Source organism: Schistocerca gregaria, chromosome 5 (assembly GCF_023897955.1).
Source record: "Schistocerca gregaria isolate iqSchGreg1 chromosome 5, iqSchGreg1.2, whole genome shotgun sequence".
Classification (NCBI taxonomy): domain Eukaryota; kingdom Metazoa; phylum Arthropoda; class Insecta; order Orthoptera; family Acrididae; genus Schistocerca; species Schistocerca gregaria.
In genome coordinates this window covers 531,625,140-531,647,010 of record NC_064924.1, presented here as the reverse complement: position 1 = coordinate 531,647,010, position 21,871 = coordinate 531,625,140, and the positions used below count along the sequence as shown (strand labels likewise).

The window sequence follows — 21,871 nt, the reverse complement described above, 5'->3', positions numbered from 1 at the left end:
CTAAGTGGTGGGGTGGGCTGCAATATCTCTTTGGTGGCTATGGCAGAATGACCTCATGTCCACTTGCACTGTTGCTCCTTGATAGAACTTAGTTTTGGTTTCCAAGAATTACTAATTTGACAACCAGTGTCTCTGTTGACAAGGTTGTCTGTTGCGTGATTTTCTATGGTCTGTTTGAAGATGCAGTCCCAGTATTTATTCGTGGAGGCGAACACTTTTGTCTTGTCATAATTCGCTGTGTATCCAGTAATTATGCAATGTTCTGCTAGGGCAGAGTGGTTTTGTTGGCCTAAGCGGGTGTAGCGTTGGTATTCTTTGCATCAATCTTCCACTGTATGAACCGTTTGACCAATATAGGCTATGCCACAGGCACACGGAATTTTCTGTTTGCTCATTTTCTTGATGCCGACATAATCTTTCACCATTCCTAGTAAGTTGTGCATCTTAGCCGGTGGTCGGAATACTGTGTCGAATCTGTGTTGCCTCAGTAGTCTCCCTATTTTGGATGACATATTGCCTGCAAAAGGTAGAAACGCCAGGTCTTTTTTCTCTTCCTCCATTTGTTCTTAATTTTGGTCCTTACTGCACTCGTGTGGTCAGAAGGCCATTTGGATTTGTTGGTTGTCGTATCCATTCTTGCGAAACGCAGTCTCAAGGTGTTTGAGTTCTGTTGATAAGCTCTGTTTGTCAGAGATTGTATATGCTCTGTGTACCAAGTGTTAAGCACTTCATTTAGCTGAGCCAGATGGTGGCAGCTGGAAGCATGTAGGTACAGGTCAGTGTGTAGCCTTGCAGTATGCACTGTGACCTAGCGAGCCATCTGACCTGCACTGCACCAGGACATCAAGAAAGAGTAGTGGTCCACCTTTCTCAATTTCCATATGGAACTGTATGTGTATGTTGTTATGTATGGAATTAAGTTATTGCAGAAATATTTGTAGTTGATCCTTACCATGTGACCATATTAGAAGTGTATCATCCACATATCAGAAGGAACATACAGTTTTCAGTTTGACGGTCTCCAGGACTGTTACTTTGAAACTCTCCATGAATAGGTAGGCTACCGCTGGAGAGAGAGAGAGAGAGAGAGAGAGAGAGAGAGAGAGAGAGAGAGAGAGAGAGGGGGGGGAGGGGGGGTGGGCACAGCCACTCCATCACTTGTTCGTAGTATAGCCCATTGAAGACAAATGCCTGAAAAGCTGTCAGCTCTGCTCCGATTTTCTCACCGATGAAGTTCATAGAATCTTGCAGAGGGACTCGCCATATGCTGGCCTGGGGATACGTCGGTGCCCCTATGTTATTATAAATCAGTTGCATCCCACCTTTGTGCATCTTTGGAAGGCCATATGTCCTCGGTGCTACTGCTCAGTATTGGTGAAGTCTGTTGATGTCCTTATACACAAGCATGCAATTTTTCAGCAAGTTGGAGGTGCTTAGTTGTTTCTTCTTAGTCAGGTCTGTTTTAATGTTCTAATATGCTGGGTCATCTAGTAATTGCAGTATCTTCTGTTCATAGCCACATCTCTCAAGAATGAAAGTAGCATTCTCCTTGTCATCTGGGGAGAATAAGTCTCTCTGCATTTTGTCTGCTCTGGAGATAGTGCATTTGGCCGGTGTTGCTCTCGAAAGAATCCAGCCCATTTCCCTCCTGATTTCTCCAGCCTTGTTGTTGGTAGCCCTCAGATTGTGTGTTTGGCTGAAGGTGTTGTTTCAGTGATTGGGAGAATTGGAGGTGTTGGTGCAAATATATGTAGACGACACATTTGTAATCTAGCCACATGGAAAGGATTAGTTACAAATATTTTTACATCATCTAAATTCCATCCGTAATAATATACAGTTGGCTATGAAAATTGAGAAAGATGGAAAACTACCTTCTCTTGATGTCCTGGTTCAGTGCAGGTCAGATGGTTTGCTAGGTCACAGCGTGTACTGCAAGGCTACACACACTCACCTGCACCTACAAGCTTCCTGCTGCCACCATCTAGCTCAACTAAACAGAGTGCTTAACACCTTAATACACAGAGCATATAAGATCTCAGACAAACAGAACCTATCAACAGAACTCAAACACTTGGAGACTGTGTTCCATAAGAAGGATACGGCAACTGCCAAATCCAAATGGCATCCTGACAATACAAGCACAGTAGGGACCAAGATGAAGAACAAATGGAAGAAAAGAAAAAAAGGCCTGGTGTTTCTACCTTTTGCAGGAAATGTGTCATCAAAATAGGGAGACCATTCAGGCAACACAAGATCGACACACTGTTCCAACCACCAGCCAAGACTCTGACCTTACTAGGAATGGTGAAAGACGATGTTGGCTTAAGAATGCGGCTGTGTACCAAATTCCATGCAGCTGTGGCAAATCCTATATCGGCCAAACAGTGTGTATGGTGGAAGATTGATGCAAAGAACATCAATGTTACACCTGCTTAGGCCAGCCGAGCTGATCTGCTCTTGCGAACATTGCATGAACACAATGTATTGCGACTAGACAAAAGTACTGGCCTCCACAAATAACTACTGAGACTGTATCTTCAAAGAGGCCACAGAAATTTGCGTAACAGACAACCTCATCAAAAGGGACACTGGTTACCAACTCAGCAAGGCCTGGAAACCAATACTAAGCTTTATAAAAGAGCAATGGTGCAAGTGGAAACTCAGCACGCCATTGGCGCATGGAATTGCAGCTTGACCCGCAAGGGATAAATACTAGCGGTAGAGGGTGGACAGACCATTGCCCCAACACTACGTGATGATGGCGAACGGGTATTCGCCAAAATATTGTAGGCATTAGACGGTCGTATCTGGCTGGACACCTGAGACACCTTCAAACAGCATATAGACTGGGAAAGCCTTACATCACATATATATTTATGTTATTGTGTAATTTGTTACTCTAGTTATAAGCTACCAATTTATGGGGTGACGCACATGACTATTTATTGTGTGACTACTACCAAAGGCAGTAATGATAATAGCCAACTGTAATTCCTGATTAATAATATTAGTTGCAGTGAACAGATCAGCTGTACAATTTTAATATGGTGAGGTAAAGCAATCTCTTGTGTTCCTTGTAATAGATGCTGTTGACAAGGCACATTAATGACTGAAAAATATAATTTTGTTTTACAGTACAGCAATACATTTGTCGGAAGCTTTATAATTGTGGTTCTTATTGTCGAGGTTGTAAACAAGTGCACCTCTGTATCTGGTTGTTTGTTAACCCTCGAGTGGGTGCACCTTTGTATAAAGAGCACCAGCTACAAACAACATTGTCTTGTACCATTCCATTGTTGCGTTACAACAGTGAGCCTGTTCCTATTCCTTCATTGTTGCTAAACCAGTGCTAAATTGTGCAGTAAAACATAAAATAAACAGCATGCTATGTGAGAAGAAAATGTACGACCTGGGCAAGAAAAATCGCCGAGATTCTGAGCTAGGAGCACAATCCCACAATGAGGCAGTTGTGTACAAGATAACTAGCAATCTGATAAGCGGTTGGTTGTGGTCTGATGCAACTGCGCTGTTTAATGCTTTGAGTGTGTCGTTACTACAGGGTAAGACCTGTATTCAGCAGCAGAGTGAACCAATATAAGTTTATTTTATTATTTTGTACTAAAACAGTGATTTAGCTCATATAATGAAAGTTTATTTTATTGTTGAAACTTCCTGGCAGATTAAAACTTATTGTTGTTTAATTAAACTAAAATTAAACTTGCTCATTCATGTTTGGTAACATGAAGACAGCTTTTCTTTAATTGTATACAAAGTGCTCCGCACGCCCACTCGTGGTACAAAAATTGGTGCTCCCCCTCGAGGTTTAGTGATTATTAAAACTTTGTCATATTTATCTGCAAGTGTAACAATGCTTGTATTGTCTAACAAAGTGCTATTGACTCATCTTTAGTTACTTTTGTAATCGGTTAAATGTTATGGTAATTAGTTGTACCAATTAGTATCATGTTGTAGATCACAGGAAGGCATTTTAGTGTTAACTTGGCTGCAGCTCTGTGTGGCCCTTTAAAATGTTGTCTGATGATGTGTGAAATGATGTGCACATAAGTTATTTTTGGTTTACATACTTTTATTTTGTTTGTTTACTGTAGTAGTAACACAGCCTAATTTTTACAGTATAAGGAGAGAGAAGTAGTGAGACTGTGTCTGAAACACTTCCGCCAACATAATTATAATGAAGCATTTGAAGCTCTTCAGAGGCACACTGAGATACAATTGGAAGACCCATTGCTTAGCAAGTTACATGAAATTCTAGTTAATAAGGGAGACTACGAGGGCACTGAAGACTTCATGGAACACTCAGTATCTCGTAAGTTTTAAGTTCAGCCTGCCACAATTTTATTTCCTTGAAGCAGTTAAGGAAATAATCAAAATGGAAGATCTTTGCAGTGCTACATTTGTGTAACCTTTTAATTGATTTGAAAGAATTATATAAATTTCTGTTACTTAAAACTACAGAACTATAGGCAGTGTTGAGCCAGAAATGTTCCAATTCTTTTTGGTTGTATCTGTCCTTCGCTACTGTGAATGTTCTATTTTCCCAACTCATCTCAAAATATTCTCCTTCATTTTACTCTCACCTTTTTTTCCCTGTAGGGTTTCATTTTGATGTCAGATGTCCTACCTATCAGTTTATCAATAAGTGTATCCTCTAGCTATTTTGTGTGTTGATGCGGTATATTTAATTCTGTCTCATTTTGTGTAATACCATTTTTTTTATAACTTTGAGTTTCTTTTGCTGCCGTCTGATAAAGCTCAGCTCTACAGTTACATAGGAGGGTAGGATTGATACATGAATTAGTTTCTTTTATAAAGATGTGAAACAATTACTAACAAAGAGATAGAGGGGCTGGCCAGTACTTACCTCAGCTCAGTACAGCCGATAGAAACACAAAAAACAACCGAAAATTTAAGTTCCTAGCTTTCGGAATAAATGTTCCTTCATCAGGGAGGAGAGAGGGGAAAGAAAGGGAGGAAGGGAAAGTGGATTTAATTAAATTAATTAAATTAATTAAATCCACTTTCCCTTCTTCCCTTTCTTTCCCCTCTCTCCTCCCTGATGAAGGAACATTTATTCCGAAAGCTAGGAACTTAAATTAATTAAATCCACTTTCCCTTCTTCCCTTTCTTTCCCCTCTCTCCTCCCTGATGAAGGAACATTTATTCCGAAAGCTAGGAACTTAAATTTTCGGTTGTTTTTTGTGTTTCTATCGGCTGTACTGAGCTGAGGTAAGTACTGGCCAGCCCCTCTATCTCTTTGTTAGTAATTGAATTAGTTTCTTTCACATTCTTTCCTTTTCTCTTCCTTTTTCTTAAGTACACATAGGTAATCTTTTATACAAAATCCCAAGCTTTTTTGCATATTTAGATGTAAATTTCAGTTTAAGACAATTGCTGAGTGGTTAGTTGTTTCATAAGTATGTAAGCGAAGTGTTGGTACTTTCATATGAAAGAGATATGGTCTATTTGATTGACTGCCACTTTTCTTTCATTTGACATTAAAGATTATGCTATAGTCAGCCACAATAATCACAAAGACCTTGTGTTAACAAAAAGTTGTATTGGTGGAATGAATGTTTACACAACTGTTCATTTCATTGCACACAAAATGTTTCCACATAGTTATCTTCAAGGTATTAATGAGAATCTTGATGTTGTCATGGCATAGTACTTGATTCATAAAATTCTGGAAATTTGGCTGTAACCAAATTTTGTGTGCTCCTAATATTTTGACTGTAAATCATTCAGCCATCTTTGAAGTGAAGGTAAAACACTCCCTTCCACCTTATATCTGCAGATAGGATGAACCAGTTGTGTATGAGTACACAGTGGATAACAGTGGAAGAAATACCACATGGCCAGTGGAGACACATGCTGCTAAGACCCCTCTGTAAAGGATGGTGATTCACAAATTATGATCAACTAGGGATAACTATTGTTGTTTATGAGAGTTAACTACTGTCTGTGCTGGATTACACATGTTGTCAAGGTTTAAAAACATCATCTTGATTAACTAAATCATTTATGAAATGTATTTCAATAGCTTCCCTGGAAACTGAATTCGAGAAGTATGAAACATGTTAAAATCAGGACATTCTCATAGTCTACAGCATACGTTGTCTGTCTACAGTGCTCAGCCATGGCAGATGCATCAGGCTGTAGCATGTGGGTAGCCTATAGTGTCAGTGTTCTGTGCAATGCTCAATGGTAGGTAAAATATTTAATACATGAGAAACCATACTGACAGGCAAATTAACACACCACTGTCTCCTATTGAGTCAACTCATCACACAACCAGTGAGTATGGCAGTCTTTGATGCTGACAGAAAAATAACCTTGACTTTATGTTTAGATATCATACATCTTATTTTAGAAGAGGCAGTCTTTATGAATGGTAGGAAGGCACTGAACTTGAATTGTTGTCAGCTTCCTTAGGCGGGACATGCATGTTTGCTTTAAAATGCAGAGCCTTGCAAAGATTCCGTGATGGATGGCTATTATCTTCAAAAACTTTGATATTTGTGTTATTCCTGTAATAGGTCCGTACCAACAGTCATATGTGCTCTGTGGACAAGTGTATTCAGGGCACCATTGGTCTGTGCAGGAAGGTGGCAGTTGTTTGCTTGCTGGTGCAGGTCTGTGTCTTGGGTTGTGAAAGACAAAATGTCCCAGGGTACCGTTGGTTTTACAATAAACTGAGGCATCTGTACTTTTCCATCTCCATGGTAATTTGAGTCTTCCCATGAATGGAATTCAGATGATCGAAAATTTTTTGCAATTTCTCTTCGCTACTGGGCCACACCACCAAAGTGTCATCTAGGTACCTCCAAAAGGTTAGAGAGTTGAAACTTGAAGAATACAATGTATTTTCCTCAAAATCTTTCATAAAAGATTGGCCACCAAGGGAGAAAGAGGCTTGTCGTGTCAACCTCTTCAATTTGTTTGTAAAATTTTGTTATTAAATAAAAAATAATTCAAGGAGAGCCTGTGTTAAGAACAAGGTTATTATCTGCTTGTTAATCTTTTGCAACAGAGAACAAGGTCTCTATATGTGGATATTTAGTGAATAAAAACAGTATGCTAATACTATAGTTACTTTCTACCTCTATAAAACTCAGTAAAACCATTAACCAGTTACCCTACTGCTACTGCTGCTGTTGGTACTACAGAATCTTCCATTTTTATTCATTTATTAGGGTGCATTTAGATTGTAGATGATTGTTTCCACTACTGAGTCCACCCTCGTACTACACCAGTCAGCAGGCTCTGTTGGCAGGATTCCTTAGGTATAATACAGCACTAACAAAAGCAATTCCATGATAAGCTGGAAAGTCTTAGATTTTACACTTACATCATCACTTGCATCAACACCACATAAGTTCTTGAAAAACCATTTAATTCAGTGATTTCTGGCCTCAGTTGTCTTCTCTCCATCTGTTGAGTACACTGTCTAGACTGGCTGGCAGCATGCTGATGTTTGGTTGAATGCCACATGAAGTTTCCTTGGACTTGCTAAATATTGTGGTTGCAGTATCGTCAAAAATGCGCCAGCCTGACTTCTTTCTCAGTGCTGCTTTGGGATCCAGCATCTTTAATGTCTGACGGCCAATACCTGCTGCATTTCATAGAGTGCACAGTCCCACAGGCACAACTATCAAACTGCTTGTCTTTTAACTTTGTACAGATACATACATATGAGCCGTAATCAGTCAGTTATGAGTCCACTCGCCGGATTAAGAAATCTCATTTTTAGTCTCTTCCTGATGTTAGGGAAAAATTAAAATGTTCTTCTGACTTTACCCGAAGTGTCTCATTTATTTTGCCACAGTTATAATATACGATCTCATATTAACTTTTTTGTACCGCCCACAGTTCCGATGTTCTTCATACTTCCATTTTACTCAGAGCTCCCCTTTTACCACTTTCCAAGTCCAACGAAAACAAACATATTCCTGGAATTACTAACAGTACATCAATCGGGGTGGTGCAGTAGGTGCCCTTTAGTAACACTCTTCATTGAGCTCTTCTGACTAAAAACTGACTTCACAAGCTGCAGTCTACAAGCTCAAATGCTCACACTGTATTCTATGACCAATGCTAGTATACATCGCTGGAAACAGAATACACAATCGAGGATTGAGTTCAGTGGTGTGTGCATATTGAGGTGGTGTAGTGTTAATGATTCATTTGTTGAGGTCGTCAGTGATGATGCTCAGAAGACCTGTATGTGTACCCTTTGTTTTGACTCTGCAAGCAGTAACTGTTCTGAGTTTAGAGATGAAGAATGTTTGCAACATTTACTCTAGGGTACAACCATGCGCAACAGATGAGTGCATGGGGTATATGTTACCGTTTCAACAGGGTCACAGTGTGGGCCTGCGGGAAGCTGGATGGACGTATCTATAGAGTGCTGCATATGTTGGGCACAATGTATATGTGGCGTATCATTGCTTTCAACAGTGGTCTGTGGAACATTCCCACACCTGTAGACCAGGCTCTGGATGTCCACGAAGTACACACATATGGCAAGATTGGGGCATTATGCAAGCAGCAGTGGCTGACTAATCATCATTCCAGGACGAAATGTGAGCAAATATTGCACTTGCAGTGTCATTCGGGATCATTGGGAACAGACTGCTTGCAGTAGAAGTAAGGTCTTGTGTACTTCTGGCTACGCTACCATTAACACCACAACACTGCCAAGTGTCGCTACTGGTGTCTCGAAAGAGTTGATTGGAGAGTGGAATGAGAGTAGGTTTTGTCTAGATGTGGATGATGGATGCAGACATGCATGTTATAGACCTGATGAGGTGACCAGTCCAGGAAACTTTTGCCCACAACACATCTGCTCCATCCTGAGCTTTGTGATGTGTGGATCATTAGTTACAACTTGTGGTCCATTTGCTGTTTTTGCAGGGTCAAGTGACCAATTTTCACTATATTGAACAGGATGTTAACACCGTGCTACTGCTATCTCTTCAATAGGAAGATGATGCGCTTTTTCAGCAGGACAGCTCACACTGACATTCGTGGAGTACAACTACTGCCCTGGCCAGCAAGAACATCACATCTCTCACCAGTTGAGCATGTATGGAATATGAAGACATGGCAATTAACTCGTTTTCCAGTGCTTGCAAGAACCACTGTTGAATTACAATAACAGGTGCAAGATGCTACAAACAGCCTGTTGCAAGATGCCATTTGGCTCCCTTATTGTTTCCAAGTAGGGTACACTCCTGCATTACTGCCAGAGTGGTGTACACTATGTATGCATTCAAATGTTTAGGCACCCTTTACTGTGACATATGTTTCTGTTTGTCTGAATTCGTCGTATTCACTTACAAAGATGAACTACCTGTCACCTTTCTTGCCGATACAACGACCTTGTACTTCAGGGTGTTGCAATTCTTTTTCGGGCAGCATAGATTGGTGGTATGTGCTGATTCTATTCAAGGGATGTTGAAATTGCCTACTTGCACTGGTTATAATTTTGTTCATCCCAATTGTATCATTCATGCCTACTTCCTCTATATGATGTGCAAAATTATGATCATCGTCCAAGAATACCCCTAGATATATTGTTACTGCACTAGTTTGAATAGTCACATTGTTCAATTTTCTCTTAGGACTTTTTGCTAGGTTCCTGTCAGCAGAAGTTACTTGGTTTTGAGAGGTTCTAGTGGCAATTTGAAACTGGAGCACTGCACTACATTTGTCTTCTGAAACTGTTATTCCTCTCCTGTGCCAACATCTTCATCTCAGAGTAGCATTTGCAGCCTATGTCATCAATTATTTGCTGGATGTATTCCAATCTCCGTCTTCCTCTACAGTTTTTCCCCTCTATAGCTCTCTCTGGTACAATGGAAGTCATTCTCTGTGTCTTAATAGATGTCCTATAATCCTGTCCCTTCTCCTTGTCAATGTTTTGCTCATATTCTTTTCCTCTTCGATTATGTGCAGAAACTCCTCATACCTTACTGCCTCTGTCCACCTAATTTTCAACATTCATTTGTAGCACCACATATCAGTTACTTCAATCCTATTCTGTTCTGATTTTCCCACAGTCCAAGTTTCAGTACCATACAATGCTATGCTCCAAACATACATTATCAGAAATTTCTTCTTTAAATTAAGGCCTATGTTTGATACTAGTAGACTTCTCTTGGCCAGGAATGCCTTTTTTGCTAGTGCTTGTCTGCTTTTGATGTCCTCCTTGCTCTCTCCGCCATTTCATTTTGCTGCCTAGCTAGTAGAATTCCTTAACTTCATCTACTTCATGCCTATTAATCCTGATGTAAAGTTTCTCGCTGTTCTCATTTCTGCTACTTCTCATTACTTCCATCTTCCTTCAATTTACTCTCAGTCCGTATTCTTTGCTAGTTAGACTGTTCAATCCATTCAGAAGATAATGTAATTATTCACTTTCACTCAGGATAGCAGTCTCATGAGTGAACCGTGTAATTGATTTCCTTTCACCTTGAATTTTGATTCCACTATTGAACCTTTCATTTATTTGCATCATTGCTTCTTCGATATACAGATTGAGCAATAGGGGCGAATCGCAACATCCCTATCTTTCATCCTTTTTAATCTGAGCATTTCGTTCTTGGATGTCCACCCTCATTAATCCCTCTTGGCTCTTTGTATAGTACCCATCTCTCCCTATAGCTTACCTCTATTTTTCTCATAATTCAAACTTCTTGCACAATTTTACATTATTGAATCCTTTTCCTGTTCAACACATCCTGTGAACATGTCTTGATCTTTATCATGTAACTTACTTTTTTGAAAAGACAGAAAAAAATGTTCTGTTAATTTGGAATGAAAACATTTGATTAAAGAAAATCTCTGTTACATTCATTAAAACCCCTGGCTAAATTTCCTCAGGGCTCTGTGGCCAGAAATATCATACGTATTCCAACGTGAAGACATCCATCTTATTGACAATGGATAAAAAAAATAAAAAAAAAAAATAAAAAAACTTTGTTTAATGTTACGTGATAAGCAAATTTAATATAATATTCAAACAATTACTTTTCTCTGCGAGGCTTGATACTCCGGTATAGCTGCCTAAGTACAATGGCAGTGTACACAATTAAAATAATTCCTTTCAATAAAACTGTACCTGTGGCCTAAAATGAAATAGAAATTATTATGAGATGCCATTTTAAATTTACTGGGATTAAATCCTTACAATACTTTTAGAATTAAATAGCTATAAAGAAATTTTTATTAATTTTAACAGCAATGGCGCCACTTCAACTATGCAATTACAAATGGCCAGGGCAACATTTAATTGTTATATAATTAATTAAATAACGGGAACAGGGAAGGTACTTTGTCTACTAACAAAAACACGTAATGCATTAAATACTGACATATATATTTAGCAGAAATTCTAGATACACTACATATAGTAGAAATGCTTCTTTACAGACCATAATCTAAATGCGACATCAGAACCAACCAGGCACAGAAGCGTAAGAAGAGGAGAAGACATACTACGATACAGAGATAATAGTAATTACAATTCTCTGAGCATGTATAGTGGCTCCATTGTAGTCACATATCAATAAAGTGATTTACATTACTTTTTTCAATAAGCAGTGCCTTATCTTCTTGAAGTCTTGCTTGTATTATTAACCCCAATGTCAGAATTGCCTCTCAAAAAGTATTGACTCACAGATAGGCACAACAAAAATACTGTCACAAATAAAGCTTCAGCCATTAAGGCCTTTGTCAACAATAGCACACACACACACACACACACACACACACACACACACACACACACACTAATGCAACTCATACACGACTGCTGCACAGTCAGGCAACTGAAACCACACTCCGAGCAGCAGCACCAGTGCATGATGGGAGTGGCGACTGGGTGGCGGTAAGGGGGTGGCTGGGTCGGGGAGGAGGAGGAATAGTTTGGTGGGGGTGGTGACAGTAAAGTGCTGCAGGTTACATGGAAGGTAGAGAGGTGGGGGCAGGGGAGGGGGGGGGGGGGTAGTGGAACACTACCTTTTCTGACACCCGAGGGATTCCAAACCAACAACCTCCTTCCTAATCATCCTGACCAACTATATCCTCACTCACTGTGTGTGTGTGTGTGTGTGTGTGTGTGTGTGTGTGTGTGTGTGTGTGGGTCGTCTATTGTTGGTCTATTGTTGACGAAGGCTTTAATGGGCAAAAGCTTTATTTGTGACAGTTGTTTTTGTTGTGCCTACCTGCAACTCAGCACGTCCGCTATATGGTGAGTAGCAACTTTGCCTTTCATAATATGTTTCATTCCATCCTGGATTTTCCATTGCTTGACGTCTTCAATTTTCTTTTCCATTCTTTTGTACATTATTCTTGTCAGAAACTTGGATGCATGAGCTGTTAAGCTGATTGTGCAATAATTCTTACACTTGTCAGCTCTTGCTATCTTCAGAATTGTGTGGATGAGATTTTTCTGAAAGGCAGATGGTATGTCGCCAAATTTATAAATTCTACACACAAACACGAATAGCTTTATGTTTGCCTCTTCCCTCAATGATTGTAGAAATTGTGATGGAATGTTATCTATCCCTTTTGTCTTATTTTATCTTAAATCTTCCAAAGTGCTCTTAAATTCTGATTCTAATACTAGATCCCCTATTTCTTCTAAATCAACTACTGTTTCTTCTTCTATCACATCAGAAAATCTTCCCCCTCATAGAGGCCTTCAAAGAACTCTTTCCACCTGTCCACTCTCACCTCTGCATTGAATAGTGAAATTCCCATTGCACTCTTAGTGTTACCACCCTTGCTATGTATTTCACTGAAGATTGTTTTGACTTTCCTATATACTGAGTCAGTCCTTCCGACAATCATTTCTTTTTTGGTTTCTTCACATTTTACCTGCAGCCATTTCGTCTTAGCTTCCCTGCACTTCCTGTTTATTTCATTCCTCAGTGACTTGTATTTCTGTATTCCTGAATTTCCCTGAACAATTTTTGTAATTCCTTGTTCCCTCAATCATCTGAAGTATTTAATCTGTTACCCATGATTTCTTTGCAGATACCTTCTTTGTACGTATGTTTTTCTTTCCAACTTCTGTGATTGCCCTTTTTAGAGATGTCCATTCCTCTTCAACTGTGCTGCCTACTGAGCTATTCCTTATAGGTGTACCTATAGCCTTAGAGAACTGCAAGTGTATCTTGTCATTCCTTAGTGCTTCTGTATCCTACATTCTTTGTGTACTGATTTTTCCTAATTTCTTAAACTTCAGTCTACTCTTCATCACTACTACATTCTGATCTGAGTGTATATCTTCTAGTGGGTACACCTTACAATCCAGTATCTGACTTCAGAATCTTTATCTGACCATGATGCAATCCATCTGAAATCTTCCTCTATCATCCAGCCTTTTCCAATTATACCACCTCCTCTTGTGATTCCTGAAAAAAGTATTCACTATTACTAGTTGAAATTTATTACAGATCTCAATTAGTCTTTCTCCACTCCCATTCCTTGTCCGAAACCCATATTCTCCTGGAACCTTCTCTTCTACTCTTTCCCCTACAACTGCATTCCAGTTCTTCATGACTTAGTTTTCTCCCCCTCTCATATACTGTATTACTCTTTATCCTCGTATAATTTCTGTCTCTTCATCCCCAGCTTGTGACGTCGGAATGTATATCTGAAGTGTTGGTTTGTTTTCGATTCTGATAATAACAACTTTATCAGTGAACTGTTTTCAGTAACAAATTCTCTGTCCTACCTCCCAATTCACAATGAATCCTATTCCCAGTATGCCATTTTCTGCTGCTATTGGTATTACCCTATACTTATATGATGAGAAATCCTTGTCTTTTTTCCATTTCACTTCATTGATCCCTACTATATCTAGACTGAGCCTTTGCCTTTCCCTTTTCAGATTTTCTAGCTTCCCTACCACATTCAAGCTTCTGACATTTCACACCCCGACTCATAGAATGTTATCGATCTTTCTCTGATGATCACCTCTCCCTTGCCAGTCCCCTCCCAGGGATCGAAATGGGGCACTATTCCACAATCTTTTGCCAATGGAGAGATCATCATGACACTTTTTCAGTTACAGGTCACATGTTTTGTGAATACACATTATATGTCTTCAATGTAGTGGTTTCCATTGCCTTCTGCATCATCATGCCGTTGATTATTGCAGATTCGCCTGCCTTTAGGGCCGGTTTCCTACCCCAAGGATAGGAGAGTGCCCTGAACCTCTGTCCACTCCCTTGCTCTCTTTGACAAGGCGATTGGCAGAATGAGGGGTGACCTCTTAAGCCCGGAAGTCTTTGGGTGTTAGTGCTGACTATTAATCAAAATTTAAGTAGTGGTGGGTTTCGAACATGGGACCAAGGATGTTACACCTAGGCCACGGGTGCAGACCAATTTTCCTATGCAAATATGACCATGGAAGCTGCACTTCCATCAAATCTGGCTGAGAAGTTGGCGATGGTGACAATTTACTACAGTATAACCCTGCTTTTATGTTCCCGGAATTAACATTTTTCCACTGTTTACGACATTTTTTATCACTCACATCTAATTTCCTATATCCACTATGTTAATTCACACCCAATTTTGCATCAACATATTTATAATTTTCTCACAATTTACACTGTATGAAAAAATATTTGTGGGATAAAAACTGACATAAAATGGCGCTGGCATGATGTTGGCCATCAAATAGTATTTACAAACATTATCTCGTTAAGTTCTTGAAACCAAGGTGCTCTATTTAGCGGATTTAAACTAAAGCTCTGTATAGAGAAAGTACGGCCAACTTGCCAGAGGCCACCATTTTGGGTCCACTGTGCAGCTGGTGATGCATTGACTTCTGCAGCATACTTAGCCGTGTATATTAAAGAAGTGCACCCAACCATTTAATGCTCTGCTAAAACTGATCAGTGGCTTCAAACAGAACATGTTGGATATTTAGCAACAAAAAATCTTGCCAAATTTAAGATAAATGAGTCGAAAAGCATTTGTTGCGGCAAGCATGAAACAGTTTTCTCCCTGCTATCCTTTATTAATGGTGAAAGCAGAGTCCATGGTTTTTGTTGCAGTATTGCATTTGAACACCTGTTTTCATAATTAGCATTAAATCGGTCGTATCCAATAATCAGCAGGACAAAAGGGAACCAATTTTAGTTCGCAATTACAAGGAAAAAATCCATCGCTAATTTAAAGCTCTATATTAACATACTTCTTGTTCCTGCCGCTCGGTACTACAGAAATTCACCCAATGTCTCTCTTTTTAAGTGAAATAAAGCATTGGGTTCAAATATACTCATCTAATATGGCCAGTGCACTATTGTTTTAATATCCCATAAGCCTCATTAATAGTTTGCAGGTAAACCTCCACAAACTGGTACAATAGTTTACGATTGGACATCTACGAGCAGTAGAAACCTCCCTTCGGAAGGAATTCTGTACAGTTTTCCTCCCATTTCGCCTCCAAACAAGCAGCCAAAAGCACAGCAATGAGTCATTATTCTGCTTAAAATTTCGAAGGTACACAACACTTTAAATGCTTCACACACAACACTGGGGCCCACAATGGCTGCTAATGTAACATGGTGCAGTTTCAGTAAATCCAGGGGTAAAGGATCACCATACTTTCCTTTATAAAGAGCTTTAGATTTAAACAGGTAAACATGAAAACATGTAAAAGTTGGAACAATTCGTACTGTATCTCCTGCTGCTGCCAAACTCTATTCCACATGGTGGCTGATAGGAGTAAATAGGTTCGTACAAATAAAAGTATCACGGCGTCACAACCATTTTTGTGATGTTACACAGAAAAACAACGTGAGTGATAGATTGTAGTGTGTGTGTGTGTGTGTGTGTGTGTGTGTGTGTGTGTGTGTGCGAGAGAGAGAGAGAGAGAGAGAGAGAGAGAGAGAGAGAGAGAGAACACCTCGAAAAGGACGATTACAGTTCAAGGGACACAGAACATTACATATGCAAACACCACACAAAATACTTATGTAAATATTTGCACTTGATATCGAGAAAAATTCTCTAAATCCACTGTGCTAAGCATGTTAAAATGTGTAACTGATGCAGTGTTTCATTATTTAAATAATGAATGACAGCTTCAGGCGTTCTAGAAAGATCAATAATTACGTATGAAATTGAGTCAAACATTTCTGCTTCCCTATTATCAGTTCCCATTATATCACCAGCTTTTATTAGATAATAAATGATTACTAAATAATAAACAAGTTCATGACATTATGTATATGAACATAATAGGCATCAAAATACTAAAGTGTGAAAATGCAATGGCATATCCTATACATAACTTTTACAGCTTAAAATGGTATTTCCCACATTTTACATTTTCCTGTATTTTAGACCATTTTTTTTGAAGTTCTTAGAAAAATGTAACAGTGGGGTTTCACTTCATTAATAATGTGGACTATGGTGGATTTGGACTCTCCACAATTTAATTGTATTTATCTATTGACTGCCTACTGTTCATGACTATCATGTCTCTGCATAATGTGATTGGATAGATAAAAAAATCTACTCGACAAATGGTGGCAGGAGAATATACACACAAAAAGAGTTAACTTATGCAAGAGTGGCTCCTTCTTCTGGCAGAAGAGTTGAAGGGGAAGAAAGAGGGGTGAAAGTAATGCTGGAGAGGTTTAGGGAAAGGGGTACAGTTTGGAAAAGTCACCCAAAACCTAGGTCAAGGGAGACTTACCGGACAGGATGAGAAAGTCTTTCCTTTTCATCCAGCCCAGTAAGTCTCCCCTGACCTGGGGTTCTGGGTGACTTTTAGAAACTGTACCCTTTTCCTAAACATCTCCAGTGCTTTTCCTTTACCCTTCTTTCTTCCCGTTCAACTCTTATGGCAGAAGAAGGAGCCACTTGAAACAGTTCGCCTTCCTTTATTTTTCATTTGTTGTCCTCGGTGTTGATGTACTGTGTTGTGATACTGACTGCTTTAAATGATGTAGCCGACAGGTGGACATTTGCAATTCACAGTTGTTTACTTTCACTTTTCACAATCCTCCATATAGTCATCTAATATGGCCAGTGCACTATTGTTTTAATATCTCATAAGCCTCATTAATAGTTTGCAGGTAAACCTCCACAAACTGGCACAGTAGTTTACGATTGGACATCTACGAGCAGTAGAAACCTAACCACAAAGTTCACAGTTCTTGGGAAGAATAGAAATGTACATATGGAGCACACATTGTTATTGATTTAACACACGGCCTAATTGTGTAACACTTATTTCACAGTTAAGTTGAAGTACTGTTGTTGTTCTCATCAGCACAGGTTTCTCATCTAAAACTCTGCCTTGGACTGACTGTCTCGTGACCAAAAAATCAGGCCCTTATATACCCTCACAATAATAGGTGCTGAAACTTGACATTGTTTGATGTTTAATTTAAAGAAATTACATTTAAAACTTAACTCATTAAATTAACTGAATACATCAAAAAATTCCGTCTTTTTAACAATTTCTTCTACTACGAGTTAGGCCAGATTATTTGTTTAAATCATAAAATTAACAAATAAATATGCAAACAATCCTTTGGACAGAACTGTTAATTACTTTGGAATTAAGGGCTGGCTTTGCTAACATGTTTTCAAATAGAGCCAAACAGTGCTGTAAGAATACTATTAATTCTTACTCCTGATATTTATACTTAGCACAGAATTTATATTTGTTTATACGTCAACTGTAGAATTTAAGTTACGAAACAATTACTGATTTCACCCTACAACAAAAGATACTAACTAGGAATAGTCAAAATAAATTTGAAAATCAGTTGCATACATAAAACTAAGCACAAAATTAGATCTGGTGTTATATGGTATTCTTTGAAACTGAGGGTCAATGTTTCTCTCTTATGAAAATGCTTATTATACTCATGTATGTTAATGGTAATTAATTCAAAAATGAAAAACAAAATCTAATGAGGCAGATGGCAAAACAGCAGTGGAAGTAAAAATATTCCAGCTTGCTTCGTCACACACTGGCTTCAAAAGCTTGCATAAGTTGAACCTTATTGTGTGTGTATTGTCCTTCCATTGCTTGGTGAGTAGGTGGTATTTATCTATCCGATCACATTAGATTTTTAAAAATTGATTATTTTTGTCGTTACAAATCGTGCCTCAGTTACTTAAATTATGACTGATATCAGTTAGTCATGTACTACACTCAGTTGATGTCTGGTGATGTGATTGTTCTAGTGTTGCAGTAACATAACACTGACTTTACTATTCACAACAGTTCTCATTTGGCAAACAAATATAATTAACACAGTCACTGGATAAAGTCCTTAGATCACTGTCCTTGAAGTTTGACAGTCAAATCAATACAAAAATGCCGTCCATAGTAACTAATTGGTGGAGATAACACTATTCATATTCTGATCCTATTACCACAGTGACCTTTATTGAAGTTTCCAAATGTAGATAAACACTGGTACATTTTCTGACTTGTAATTTGTATTGCATCATTTGCCGTACATTTCCCCGACCCACCAGACATAGATCTAATACATTTCACAATTCTTGGCAGACTGACTAAAATAGTTTCCAACCTGCCTCTTATATATACAGAGTGTATACGACCCAGGAGATCCGGGAAAAACCCGGGAATTTTTTCATCCTGGAGAAAACTGGGAAAAATCCGGAAATTTTTTAGAATTCCGGAAATTTTTCATTGTTTTAGTTTTCAGTTAGCTTTTTGTAATTTTGACTGTCAAGAACCAGTATTCTAATGATGGATATTACAGTATCCCTTTTCTGCAGAATAATACTTCAAGTATGCTCACTATTTTTATATACTTGAATTTAGCATATTTCGTGACAGTACTCACTTTTCCGTGGATGTTTATAAGATGATTTTTGACTTTATTGTGTTGGCTTCAGTTGTCTAATGAAAGTACGATTCCATAATGTTTCCTTGGCTGCGGAAATGTCCTGGTTCAATGCGTTTGCCTCATGTTTGGTGCTTCAAACACCATTTTTCTGAATGTGCTTCGTTCTTGATGTTTTTATATAAAAAAGTAGTAGAATAACTCATTTTTGCTGGTCACTTGCAAATTATTATAACGGGGACCTGTACATTGTTCCACTGTCACACAGTGTGTGTTCACTGCCGACTGACTACAGTCAGAGACGACTCCAGTGTCAAAGACGTTTCACACAACACATAAGCTTCCACTTGTAACCAGTCTCTTTAATATTATTCGTCACATCTACTAATATTAATCAATGCGCTGTCACTATCAAACATGTAAGCAAATTAGCATAAAATAAGGCAAATTACAATTCACAAAAATATTCTGACAAAAATATAAGAAAACATTTATAACCTCCCTCATTAGATTTGGTATCGACAGATCCGGTAGAAAATAACACATATCCCAGACCCATTACATACTGCAGCAATAAAACATGAACAAGACAAGAAAAACGAAAATAAAACTTAAGTTTTAAACGAAATGCGTCACATACAACAACAAAACACAGTCTTCATCCGAGCATCTGTCAAAGGCTGTAGGAAGACTGTGCAGTGCTTCAGAACAACAAACTGCCTGTGACGAGATTGACGTCACAACTGTTTGCATTAGATTTGTTTGAGCATTTGCGACTGGGCTTACGTGCATGCGCAGTTAAGTCACATACGAGTAGTAAGTACCTTCTCCCGCTTCTGGCTACGGAAGTCTCTCTTTTAGCTGTATAAGCAGTAGCCGCGAGCAACCGTATGCTGCCCAGAAAAATTTTACTGGTGCGCCCAAGCTGCCAGATTCACGCGAGTGCAACAGGCCCGGATCTAGGGGGCTGGGGCAAACTGGGGTATCTGCCCCTGCAAGCAATTTCAGGAGGAGGTGGGTCGCCAAATTCAAATTCTTGAGGAAAAAAGCTTGTTTCAAAAATCATCTAGCATCTAGTGCTCGTTGGTCTACCAGTTATTCAACGCGTCCCTGTTGGTTTTTGAACACATTCTAAGTTGATTTCTGAATTAATCATCGGGCGGGCATCACCACTATCTAGTGTTGCCTCGGTTCGGAAATATCGTAGATCTGGGACTGATACATAGAACAGTCTGAGTTGTACTGGGGAGGTGGGTGTTTGTTCGTGACCCATGTTTATGTTTAGTGATTTTGCTGTTTCCTCTTTGTTTATTGCTCTCTCGTCAAATGAAAACAAAATGGGTTCCTGTTGCTGGGAGCTATAAAGTTCGTTAAAATACATTCACATAATTACAGTAGTCTAAAGTAAGTTATTAGTTTCAGGTTTTATTTTATTTCCAGCTTTCTGACAGTGAAGCATTAATCGCTTTGCAAAACAATGAAGTAATTTTTGTCGGTTTGCTGAAGAAATTTGGCTTTTATTTATCTTTTGCACTGATGCAGTCTATTTATTTGAAACAAAGTGTTTAATTCAACACTATCGGTTAGTTTCATCTGTTTGGTGCATTTCAAACACACATTTTCATCTTCTAGCCCTTAGGGCATTATGCCATTATAAGAACCAAACATGGGATAACACAGTTCTGGTATTCCAAGAAAATTTACATTCAAGTCTGGGCATGTGAATGTGCACTGTAAGCAAAATTATGCATTTTAGTATGTTTCACGAAATTCGGATGCTCTTGGAATATTCTCTGATGACTTGTTTCTTTCATGACATAATGTAAGATCTTTTAATGTTTTACACTTACGAACATACGGGCTTCCTAAGTCATCGTAGCTGCGCAAGTGCGGTGACACCTGTTATCCAGCACTCTGACAACTGCTGAAACGAACCTATTTCTAACACGTTGCGGGAAAATATTGTGAATATTGTGAATGGTGGTTTTAAAAGGGTTACTTTTGAAGTAAATTTCCTTTTACCCAAGATGAACTATGTGTGAGAATGTATGATGAATTTCTTAAATCGCAGAGTCACTTAAAAATCAACTCTTTGAGGATGACAATGAGAAGAATTTCAAACCCAGATGATCAGACATTTATGTCGTTGTTAAAAATTTTACTGGCATATTTATGTGATGCATCTTAACGTGTAACACGCGCAAAAAAGATCAACATTATACGTGAAAGCTTAGATTCTCTTGCGGCATATTTATCTTAGAGACCAATATTTTATGTGAAAACTTTGCTTTTTATGTAGAAGCCCTATGTATATTAATTTAAAACATTAACTTTTCCTATTTGTGTGGTTGTGCTACTGAACAGTGATGTTGGTACTGGCTGACTACATCACGTGTCCTATGCTCAAATATCCGACGCCATCAGCTGGCGAGGTCACGTGACATGAACTATGACCGCCTTACAAAAGCGGATCACAATCTCGATTTCAGTGCTTTGGAAAGTAACATGTGGTGTTTTGTGGAACTCAAATTTATATTTTTGTATATAGGAAAATATGGAGCATCCATGTTGCTGTATATCACAGATTTTTCCAAAACGTGTGTTTTTCCTCCTAAGTTATGTTTTGTGAAGTCGTGGAAAATCTATGCCTTTGCATAAAGCCATAATGATTCAATTGATTGACAAGTTTCACAGTTTTGAAAGCAAGTACACTGTCACTTAACACGCTCGAGCTCCCTCCCCTCCCCGCCACACTCTCGCGCCCGCTCCCCCACCACCCACCCCCACCCTCTCGCGCCCGCTCCCCCACCACCCACCCCCACCCTCTCGCGCCCGCTCCCCCACCACCCACCCCAACCCTCTCGCGCCCGCTCCCCCACCACCCACCCCCACCCTCTCGCGACCGCTCCCCCACCACCCACCCCCACCCTCTCGCGCCCGCTCCCCCACCACCCACCCCCACCCTCTCGCGCCTGCTCCCCCACCAC

The 21,871-nt window shown here is 39.1% G+C and overlaps 1 protein-coding gene across 3 annotated transcripts in view; it reads left to right on the top strand.

Moving 5' to 3' along the window:
• The window catches only part of LOC126273123 (muskelin), a 129,762-nt gene that overhangs the window by 25,116 nt on the left and 82,775 nt on the right, over nucleotides 1-21,871 (top strand). For all 3 annotated transcript variants that reach the window (XM_049976580.1, XM_049976578.1, XM_049976581.1), the window contains exon 6: nucleotides 4,138-4,330. In XM_049976580.1, the coding sequence (XP_049832537.1) occupies nucleotides 4,138-4,330 (193 nt within the window). The remainder of the gene's footprint in view (nucleotides 1-4,137; nucleotides 4,331-21,871) is intronic.